Here is an 11,698-nt window from a genome sequence, read left to right as displayed (position 1 = left end):
TAAGAAAACCATACAACATCTCATGGATGTAAAAATAAAAAAGATTAATCGGAATTAATAAAGGTGAAAAAAACGAACTAAAATATACACATTATTCATTATTTCATTCAACAATTCTCAGAAAGCATTCGCAGTTCTCCAACAAAAATAAAAACATTTTAAAACTTTTTAAAAACGATTATTAATTCAATTATTTATTAATCAGTATTATTTTATAAAGTTTGACAGTAACCTAATCACTTGATTGTAGTATATTGTATCACATCTATGGAAAAGCATATACAGGTAAATGCTTTTTTGTTGGAAGAAATAAATACTTTTTGACTTTTGATCATGAGAAAGTCTCATAGACTTCTTTCTGGACGGACCGTGAAATTTAGAGAAAGGAAGTGCGCGCGATCTCTTTCTTTTTCGCGGTTGTCCCGAATAAATTCTTTGCCAAAACCCCGTTCTGTCGGCCGGCTCGAAGTTGAAGGTCGTGAGAGAGTGGACATATCGCACAAGTCGGGTAGGCTGGCGGCGAAACGTCGACTTTCTCCAGAAAGCCCGATCGCAGAGAGCCAAGGATGGCATCGGGCCTGTAAACCGCGGTGGGTCGTACGTCTTCTTAGCCAAGAGTCTAACCTACTGAGAATTCACTTCCATAGAGGGATGTTCTATCGTGCACCACACACACAGCTAAATCATTATGCACTGAATTCGCTTATCTATCACAAATAATCTGCACACTTAAAAGGCAAACAGTTTAAATTGTCAACGAGTTTGGTAAGTTGTGCCGCAGCCACGACAAGGCGGTATTGGGAGATATTTACATCCTTTTCTAATGTCGAAGCTATTACAAGGCTTGAAAGGTCATAATGTCTGGCTTGGAATCCTGCAGTATAATTCTTACCATAGTCGGCGTGTAAATCACTTAACGTAATTGGCAATAGTGGAATTACTCCGATGAACATACCTCATATTACCCAGTATTACGTGAACTTTTTTATCGATAAGACGTAGTAAAGTGTCGATACATTTCAAGATTATTCAAGTACTTTGCACGACAAGCACTGAGCAATGGACAGAATTATTCAACACACATTCTCGTATTACCAGCTTTTTCTAGCTGTAATTCGCGGCATCGCATTGAATTCATCTTAGTACACGAAGATCGTAAGCAACACCTTTATAAACTGCTGGCATTCCTGAAATAACAGTTATTTCGTAATTCTATCTGTGAATCACCAGAGACTTTTATGATACTACTTTCTTTAGTTTGTCCTTTTAACCATAGTCCTCATCCATAAATTAATCCAAGACCTAGAGGACTTTACAAGCTTAGCTACTCCCGAGTTCTCTGCTGTCCCAATACTGGAAATATGAGCACACATGAGATAAATGAAAACAGAATTAGGTAGACCTGAAATAGAGAACTATATTCAGACTGATATTGTAGGTGGATGAAGGTGATGTTCATTGAAGAATTGCAATAAACCAGAGCGATCATTTATGTTGAAATCATAACAAATAGTCCACAAATAAAATTCATGACAAGTATTTTTTAGTTCATATCGAAATGTTATCTGATATCTTTCAGCTTATCTCAAAAAGCGAAAAATTATTTTTTATCACTTTGACAACATTTGCGTTACTTTATTATTTTCTGGGAGTTGATATAGAAATATTTAAACTCCCGCCCTTTTTAAGCTGGGGAAAATATCTAGTGATCATATTAATCCCAATATCCAAACAAAATTACAGATGTATACTTTACTCATATATGACTGTTTTTTTAGTATAGGAACACTAATAAAATGATAGACGGTAAATGAAGAGGGATATAAAAAGTATTAGGAGGAATTTTAATGTCATTTTTAAAGTTGTCAAGATATTTCTTAAATATATAGAACACGTGCTATACCCATCAAGTAGAATGGTTATAAAACATTTTATTTTGAGAACAAGTGGTTATCCTTTTCTCCCTGACATGCCCAACTACTGTTTTATCCCAGCAAGGTCCAACCTGGGCATTTACGGCTTGTTTACAAATAATCCGGTGAAGGAGAGAAGTGACCTTGGCCTCAATGACCTCTGATGAATAGAGGCGACGACCGGTCCAGCATGCACGGTCATACTCGATATTTGATGAGCCATTGTTGTATCTGGAAGTATTGCAGTGCAGCACCAAGGCGAGAACGGACCTCACAGGGCCGGATCTTTATATTTCCATCCAGGCCAACAAACTCTGGCCTATACAATTAAATTTAAGTAACGGTTTTTTGTGAAGGAAACAGGATTATTTCCGGACATTTGCAATCGTTCAGTGAAACAAAAAACCAGTAACTTAACGTTTCGAGATCTGCAATCTGATCTCTTCTTCTGGTAACGGTTTTTTTCATAAATACAAATTTTCACAGTTAATGTTATAAATTCGAATGGACATTCTTGAACCAATTGGAAATAATTGATAATTCTTATGCAACTAATAAAAGTGTACACCATTTCGTTAATTTCATCTTTGAGCGAGGCCTTTCGCAATCAAATATTTCGTTTTCAGGCGAATTCACAAATATATATTTACTTATTTAAAATCAAATATAACAATAAAGTATGATAAAGGATTTGCAAACAGTTTAGACAGTATGCAATATCAAATTAATTAATTTTCTTATAAATTGAGATGAGACTAGATTTAAGTTTTCAATATGTGTTTTAACTTAATTAAGAATTTTGAATACTAACCTCCACTTGATTCTACATTTCGCGGTATATCGACTCGAACAACTCCACAACATTTTTGAGTGCCAGTAGTATAAATGAATTATTCTTACATGGGCCATCTTAAATCTTTCTTCAGTCATGGATTGACACAATTTAGATACAATGCTCAAGCACATTTAATGTTTAATACGTCGCAGCGTTTATCTTATATTGTTCAAAAGATATTAATAATAATAAAGTAATTGCTGAAACCTAACTTTGTCGTGTATTATTGTCTATAAATAATATTCCATCTGTATGTACCAAAGATAATAGTATTTTATAACAATTTATTTAAATTCAATGTACCCTAGAGGAGTAATTAATGAATGACGTATCTGTTGACTAGTATTAAACTAAATGATCTCTTACATTTAAAATGTTAAAGTTTAAAAAGGTTAAAACTCTCTAGCCTATGTCTAAGAAACCTTTAAAATTCCAGGGACATTACTTTCGAACTGCAATATCTCTGGTGCTATAATTGATTCTGATTTTTCACTCATCATAAAAAGAGTACCATCTACAGAAACATCTACCATTTATTGTGTGCTGCTTCCGGTATAAGAGGAAGAGTGAAAGCCTGTTGAAACTACATTCATTCAATAGATTATTGTTTTTAATGAGTTTGACGTGATAGAAGTCTTATTTTCGGGCTGTAGTATAAGAAAGAATAGCTTGTGAGACATATATGTCTCCTACAAAGGTCGATCGTTAAATACGAGTAAAGTAACCTTGAAATTTAAACGGTAAGATCTGACAGTCTCGACATATTATCGTTCGACTAACGCATTGTTATATTAGAAAAATACAAGGATGACGATAACAATAATTACGATGATAATAGAATGGTTATTAATTAAGTATAATAATAAATGTTGTTATTGTAAAAAATGATTATTCTAGGCTAACCTTGAGATCCTGAAAATTTGAAAAGAAACATTTATAGGTTTAATGGAAGGAAAAGTCTTATACTTTACCTAGAATGTTACATTGGTTAAAATATACCATCTAAAAAAAGACTACCTTTTACGTTTAAAATTAGGCATACTCAGAAATATTAGACATTGAATTTAATTATTGTGCACTAAAACCGTGTTTTTAAGTTTAGATTCTGATGTTTGTGAAGAACACGCAACCTTTTCATCCCTATTTCGAACCGATTGTAATTTTTAAAGTGACTTCCTGTATTTTCCGTACATAATTCGCTTCAAAAACTTATATAACAACTACCCGCATATAGGTAGTTTATTTTAACCTAGTTTGTAATTATGTTTTAGGTTAGTTATTTATCTGAAGAAGAGATCAGATTGCAGATCTCGAAACGTGTGTTACTGTTTTTTTTGTTTATCACTGAATGATGGCAAACGTCCTGGAAAATCCTGTTTCCTTTATATCACAATGTTGTTTTAATTTTAACTGCAATTCAAGAAATATTTTAATATCCGATGTACTTTGAAATGGTGATATATTTTCTAAATATTTTCTGACGGAAAAAGAAAATTATTCAAATCTCAAAGTATACCCTAAATCAGATAAAGAAGAAAGCTAATGCCAATGCAAAATTAGGAGATAAATTTATTCATTAAATTTATTGTTCTTTCTTCCAGGAAGGCTTAACCCGAATACATTCGCGTAATCAGGGCTCTTCCAAGAAAGGGTAAACATTTACAAAACGAAAAGGAAACAGACAACGAAGGAGAGAATTGTTATCCTTAAACCAACTGTCCTTCCCTAGATACGAAACTGGAGAGAAAATCACCGCACTTGTTGCCGAGGGCGTGGCTCTTGCCTTTGGTTTGTCACTCAGTCACTTACTACTCAGCCTAGGTTGCTACAAGTGGTCAGAGTCCAACTAAAGATCAATCGCAAAACAATGCCAAGGCCTCACCCGGCGCAGCTGCTGTGTCGCTGGAAGGTGAAGGCCGGGGGAATAACAAAGACAGAGAGAAGGATGTGGGAACTACTTCTGCTCCTGAGCGGAAGGATATATGCCGCAGTAACAGAAACCGAGAACTTGCTAATTAGTCTAATCAGTCGCCATCTCGTTCACTTCCTACATCCAGTGATTCTCCTTGACATTTTCGCAGCTGCAAATTAATTTTCAACTAGATGTTCTTTTCCTTCCATACATTTGAATCATTCATAAATCTCCTTGTTACTTAATTTACTCCCACTATGTACACTTCTCCTATTAATAGACGTGACGCGCATCCTTGAGCCATTGTGGATATCTTTGCGTAAGCTATCATTGTGCTGCAGGAGTTGGGGTTATGCAGGCAGCATTGTTGTTGTGCACAGGAATTCCTTCGTGGATGATCTGGAATTTTCCGGAGCTAGTTATAGTAGAAGCGCGAAAGAATTTTCGTCTTCCTACTCTTTCAGCCCGTAGTACCGTAGCTGACTTTTATCTCTATGGAGTTGGGCATTGTCACGATATTTCGACAGGAAATATACACTTCCGATGTGTACGTCCTACCTTGTGAAAGACATTTGTCCTTCACACAGTGTTATTTTGAGGCATCACAAACATATTTAAGGGGACATGGAACTCCGTATCTCTTCCATGTACTTTTTGCATTTTTCACATGCATTTTTCTCAAAAACTAATAGAGGTAGGCTTTTGATTTGTACCACTTTTAAATATGTGCTGTGCTAAAATAATGTTTAAAAGTGCTTGCTTAATACTTTTTATATTTAAAAAACTTACTTTTTTTCTAAATGCCTAGTTTAGATATATGTGATATACATACAGTAAAAAGTGTATCCCTCTATCTCCTTTAGTTTCTGAGAAAAGTGCAACAAGGTGGACAAAAGTTATATTTTTCAGGAAACACGGATAAAATGGAAAACAATACTGCAATATGCATTTAGGCGAATTTACTGTTTAAAACATGCCAGGTTCATAGTCTTTGTGGAAGTCTTCTTATATCTTTCTTTTTGACAGTCTGGTATTTTTTCATTTCTTCTTTTCCATTTCTTAAACACTTGTTCAGCTTCACGCACTCTTTTCTTGTTGATCAGCGGAAGCTACACCGTTTACGATGTTTTACGATTAAGTTTTCCAACTGTAACTTTGTTAAATGAAATTATAGCATCATAAACAAGAAATGGTCAGTGTTACAATCCCAACATAAACAGTTTTAGGGATTCATTTCCAATCAATCCCGCTGAAGGACACGTTCGGCTTTTGAGTCCGTCCCAAAGTACAACTACTCAAAAGAGTATTGTTTGTCAAGTCTTCAAAAATGGGGTTCATCTCTTAGCACCACTTCAGGAAGAGAATGTTTGTGGATTTACTTTTCCTTGCCAATTTTTGCTCTGTTGAAACCACACCGTGGTTATACTATACTATACAAAAGCCTCTATCTTTGCCTGTGTATGCCTTTACAATTTAATTATTTTAAGGGTTTATATTATCAGAAAAACATGGGAGTGGTGGCAAAATATTCAGAAGAAAACAATCAAAATATAAAATAAAAACAGAAATTGTGAAATATTATTTTAGTACCATGTTCCCACTGGCCAAATTCATCTTCTGTTTGCTCCCCGCGAGATGTCTCGTAAACGAATTGGGCTATAGATTGAACATTTCTATACAGGCAAGATCGAGTTTGATGAAGGTGCATTTTCCTCATTACATCCTTAACAAAGCATTATTACACGACACTTGTTCTGGGGTACTCTTCCGTGTTTGTAACGAAAATGTGATAGGATTGTACGAAATGTCAAATTGTCACATGAGCTATGGACTTTATATAAGACCTCGTTTTTCAAATGTTGCTTGTTTGGGCCAAATTTTAAACCAATAGATTTGGTGTTTTATTTATTTGCCATGTGTTTGATCTACAAATGAAACTGTTTCAGAACCTGTGTGTTGTTTTCCTGCTGGTGGCAGCCGCCGTGGTTTCTGCTAGGCAGGACCAGCAATCGTCTAAGGCTGAGGTAATTTAAATAAACGATACGCACAGGATTTGTATCGTAAAACATGTATCCTTGGATCTTATATTGTCATTTTAGTAACTCAATTAATATTACGTTTGTAAGAACAGTAATGCGTTGTATGTTCCTGTCTGCCAACAGTGACGAGTTGGCTATTTCCTGTTTTGCTCTTGGAGTTGAATTTAGTAGCAAGGCTATTTTTATTAAACATTTGATACATGTATAATGTACTTATAAGTCTAAACTATGCATGTTCAAAGTTTCCTCCATACTGATAATTTTTATTAAAAAGCTGCTAAATAATAGTTATAACAAACTAGTAATAGGTAGAGAAACCTTACAATTAAATTTATTTGTTTTTAAATCAAAAGCGTCTTTCAAAGTAATGCCATCCTTCGAGTTTTGAATAATGTTCTAAATTACAAAATTAAACATGTTCATTATTAAATATTAAGTTCAAACTCACACAATTGTGAAGTTTTTATTTTGAATATTAATTTTATCTAAAGAATTAAATTTTATTAAAGTTTATGAATATTATATATATATATATATATATATATATATATATATATATATAAGCCAGAAAACCAATTTTTTAAAAATTTTAATGAACAGTATATATAAATCATTTAAAGTGATGCTGCCATTGAAAAATTACAAATGTGCATTATATTAGAGATGATTTTCAGTAAATGTTATCACGAAACATTTTATCACGACATAAATCTGCACCAACGTGATTTAAAAAGAGGAGTAAAATATTTTACCACTGAGTTCACGTAGACTTCATGGGCGTACAAGAACAACGGTACCCCTCAGCTTCATGACAACATGAGAACATAATATCGGCTTGAACAGTTGGTATTATTGTTATCATTATGATATAAAAACACCTTTATTATAGAGGCGGACTTATTGCTGCCAAGCGCTCTACTACTCAACCTTATTATTTGCAGCTCTTATCGGTAGGAAAACAATAGAAAATCGATTACATTGTTACAGAATGGATATAAAGGTCAAATCAAATCGTGTTTTTCAAGATAGTAATAGACTGCTACTCAACAAAAAGATTAAGCTATGTCCGTCAAGGACATCATGCTAATAAAGCGTTTAGAACACGTTCAAACTAACATTAGAATATTAAATAGAGAATTATGAGTTCAATATCATACTATAAGGCAATAAGTAAACAATAATAAACCTTTTAACAATTTCGTAGATTTATTTGTACAATATACATTTTGGATTTAAAGAATCCATCATGAGGTACTTGTAGGTTAAGGTAAATGAAGTAAATAAATAATTTAAACCAAATTGACATATGTTTTGAACTGCCTTGGTGCCTGAATTTTTGTATTTAATTTTATATGTGATCAATTTATTTTGTTTAAAAGTATATGAAATAATAAATCTTTGGTAAAAAATCTTGTTCATTACATTAGGATTAATTTTAGCACTTTGGCAAATTTCAAAATGTTCTAAAGTTGACAATATGTTACTTATTTGAATGTGTGTAAATTTTCAAGACTGTTTTCGATGTTTGTGTATGCGTGTCGATGTTATTTAAATGGTCAGCATAATGTAAATTTGATGTTTTCAATGTTTTTTATATGTTCATTAAATCTAATTTTGAAGGATCGGCCGGTTTGTCCAACATAGTGTTTTTGACAGTCTTGCAATTTAATTTGTATACTCCACTATTGTTAAGTTTTGATTTTGGTTTGTTGAATTACTTTTGTTTTTGATTAAAAGGCCGAGTTTGTTAGAAGTTTTGAAGCCAATTGATATCCTTGTTTATAAAATTATTTGTTAATTTTGTGGCAATGGATACCAAGGTAGTCTGATCGAATGTATTTGTGTAATCTACAAAAACGTTAATAAGGTTTATTATTGTTTACTAATATCACACACTTTTCGAGGCTACATATCTAATATAAGGCATTAATCTGGTAGTGAGCGGTTATTGAATGAAAATACATACGATTGTGGTTATTGTTTCAACGAATTTTACTTCAATGACTTCAATTAATGTTACATCAAAGTTATGTGTACATTTTTGGGTAAGAGATTGTTGATGCATTGTATATAAATAATGATTATGTTAATACAGAGTTCCAAATTCAGTACACTATTTTGCATTGAGTTTATGACAGGTTTTATATAACAGATCGTTGAAAAATATTCCTTTGGCAACAACAGTTAATCTATTGTAACAGTTGTCACGACATTCTTTTCAGGACCAAGAAGGCGCCAGTGACAAAGTTACGTCCATCTTGGTGCATCCTGGACCGAATGGCCCAAGACACGTCATCATGTCCGACGATCATCAGGTACCACACCTTGAACGTACGATAAAGTAACATGTTCACCTCTCCGTCCTTATGGAGTATGTGGTAGTATTGCGACACATACTTGATAGTCGTACATTGCTTCCAGGTTCTGTCAACAGAGGGCTTCGCTAGCCGGGCTGTCGACAACGACTTCCACCTACCCTCTGGTAACTTTCCTCTTCGGGGGGATAGTGTGGACTTCCACCACACCGTGCCACCCCCTCTTCACCACGCGACCTACGGGCCCGCCAGACCGGTGGCCGTGCGGACTCGGGGGCACGGGCAACTGTACCATCACCGGTTCGGGGTGCGAAGCAAGATCCCACACCTGAAGGCCGCCAAGGAGGACGTCAAAGGTCTCGATGCGGTCTACAAATACTCCACGTACATCAAGCATGACGACGAGACCAACAAGGAGGCCGCTGGAGAGGACGACGTCTCGTACGACAGCAAGGAGCAGGACAAGCCCGACTACAGTGTGACCGTACCGGAGAGAGACACCTACGAACGGACCCCCCAACACGAGGGGCTATCGGCGTACAGGAACCGCCACGAAGAGGAGGAACTGAAGTACAGAGAGAGCATGGGTGACCTCGACGACGACTACAACAAGAACAGCGATTACTCGTACGAAAAGAAAGCTAGACCTCTTCCCTATTCAAAACTGTACTTCACCAAGCAGCACAGGTACGTTCCTAACAATGGGAACGAGAAGAAGTACTACACCCCCAGCGTCAACTACAACCGCTACAACAACTTCGAGGACCAGCCGCACTACGATAAACCGAGCGGGTTCGATGACATGAATGGAGGCAAGGTAGTCCCTATACTTGCCAAGTTCTACAAGCAGCCGCTGCCAGTCATACATTCCCAGCTGCCGGCAGACAATTCGGGACTGTACTTACAATTCTTCCAGCCCGTACCCGTGAGAGCCGCCTACGACAGAGGAGAGGTTTCGGACAACTATTTCGAACAGTATCCTGAAGAAAAGTCAAGTCCGAAGAGTCATTTCCACTCCTCTGAATCCGAGTGGACTCCTATCAACGCTCCGGATGGAGCTGTTCCCGCCAAGAGCTACGATATCCCAGCGCCCGATCTGTCCCTCGGGAAGATCGTCACCAGTAAGGTGTTCCGGAGAGGGTCTGACACCCCTGCCGTCGTCGTAGGCAAGAGTAAGCAGACTATGACTTCTAACCATCACATTCAAGGGAACTCAGAAGGAGTCGTATCGGCCGTGGTAAGGGTTAAACAATAAACCAATTTAAATCTGTCTCTCACACGTGCAGTTAACAATTGATTGAGATCCTCGGATAGTTTTAAAAAAGGAAATCTCTAAGCAAATAACTTGTGGTCAGTTCCACTTAGTCATAATTCTCATTATTTATTTATTTAAATAATATTTATGCTAATTGTAAGACATAAAGTTCCTCTATATCAATTTTTACCATGAAGTAAAGTCAATGTAATACGGTTACACTAGGCATTTGTATTTAATTATGTACCGTTAAATATAAAAAGTTATGCAATATTTTTATTCTGTCCAGTGTGTATCCTCAAGTATGTTTTATATACTTTTATGATGTAAAAATGAGGAATTTTTCTAAATAAGATGAAACTTGTTATTAATCTTTTTTGTATCACTTTTTTTACTGTTAATAAAACTCTATAAAAGAGTGTTAGTTTTTATTCCTTGTAATACTTTCCCCAATGTATTGGTAGATTTTAGGCAAAGCTACGTTTAAAATCTGACTTGGCAAACATAAAATTTTAATTTTTAACTCTGAGTAACATTTTCCATTCTTATCAGCCTGTTCAAACATGGTAAATATATAGAAACTGTATATTGTGATTTTTAGAGCACTATAGATATAGTACAATAAAAGGGTATACAATTATGACAGTACAACAACCATTCGAGTAAAATTATACTTATTGATATCAATCTATCAATCTAATATTTTTAAAACTACCAGAAAGATTCTAAGTACAGAGACTACCGCCTTAATGTATTGTTTCATGTTTGCTACGGGTGGTTGAAAACCCCAATTTCACAAATACCGTGGTTTTATAATAATATAAACATTATCCTATTAAATGCATCTAAACAGAGTGCCCCGTAACTCTATCGACAAAGGTATACCACATTGTTGCTCAGGTCAAGACAGACATATTTCACCATATGAACAGGGTCTCTGATGCTTAGTTTCCCAGCTGTCTGTCTGTATGTATTTTTTATGGAAAAAAATTAATACCTATCTTAAAAGCCAATAAATTAAATTATACCAAATTTGGACCAAAAGTTTATAATAACAAGGCCAGTTACTGAAAAAGCATAATTAAATTATCTTTGACATTTTGAAAATGGGGTCCATTAAAACTCTTAAACTTTGAATGTCTAGCATTCTTTCTCAAGCATTGCAAGAATAACAGTTTTTAGAGGATTTTATCACAAATATAAGGACACCAAAATTATATAAATCGAATAATAAGTGACTGATTTAGAGCAGATTTACTGTGACAAGACTTGGCCCACATTGAGAGCTGCCATTTATTCAGTTATTTTATTGTTGGCTATTCACTGAGAACCCAAAGTTTAAAAGTTGTAATGGCCGCCATTTTTCAAATAGGTACCGAAGATAATTTCATTATATTTTTTATAGTAACTGGCCTTGTTGATATATACA

The 11,698-nt window shown here is 35.1% G+C and overlaps 1 protein-coding gene across 1 annotated transcript; it reads left to right on the top strand.

Moving 5' to 3' along the window:
• Nucleotides 1-6,576: 6,576 nt before the first annotated feature.
• On the top strand, nt 6,577-10,700 carry LOC124358984. Its single transcript, XM_046811282.1, has 3 exons — nt 6,577-6,684; nt 8,922-9,014; nt 9,121-10,700. The coding sequence occupies exons 1-3, from the start codon at nt 6,592-6,594 to the stop codon at nt 10,267-10,269; spliced, it is 1,335 nt and encodes a 444-aa protein (XP_046667238.1). The 5' UTR covers nt 6,577-6,591; the 3' UTR covers nt 10,270-10,700.
• Nucleotides 10,701-11,698: the final 998 nt, after the last annotated feature.

The sequence above is a fragment of the Homalodisca vitripennis genome, chromosome 4, assembly GCF_021130785.1.
Source record: "Homalodisca vitripennis isolate AUS2020 chromosome 4, UT_GWSS_2.1, whole genome shotgun sequence".
Lineage (NCBI taxonomy): Eukaryota > Metazoa > Arthropoda > Insecta > Hemiptera > Cicadellidae > Homalodisca > Homalodisca vitripennis.
Note: the sequence above shows the minus strand (reverse complement) of the source record. Positions and strands in the feature narration are given on the sequence as shown.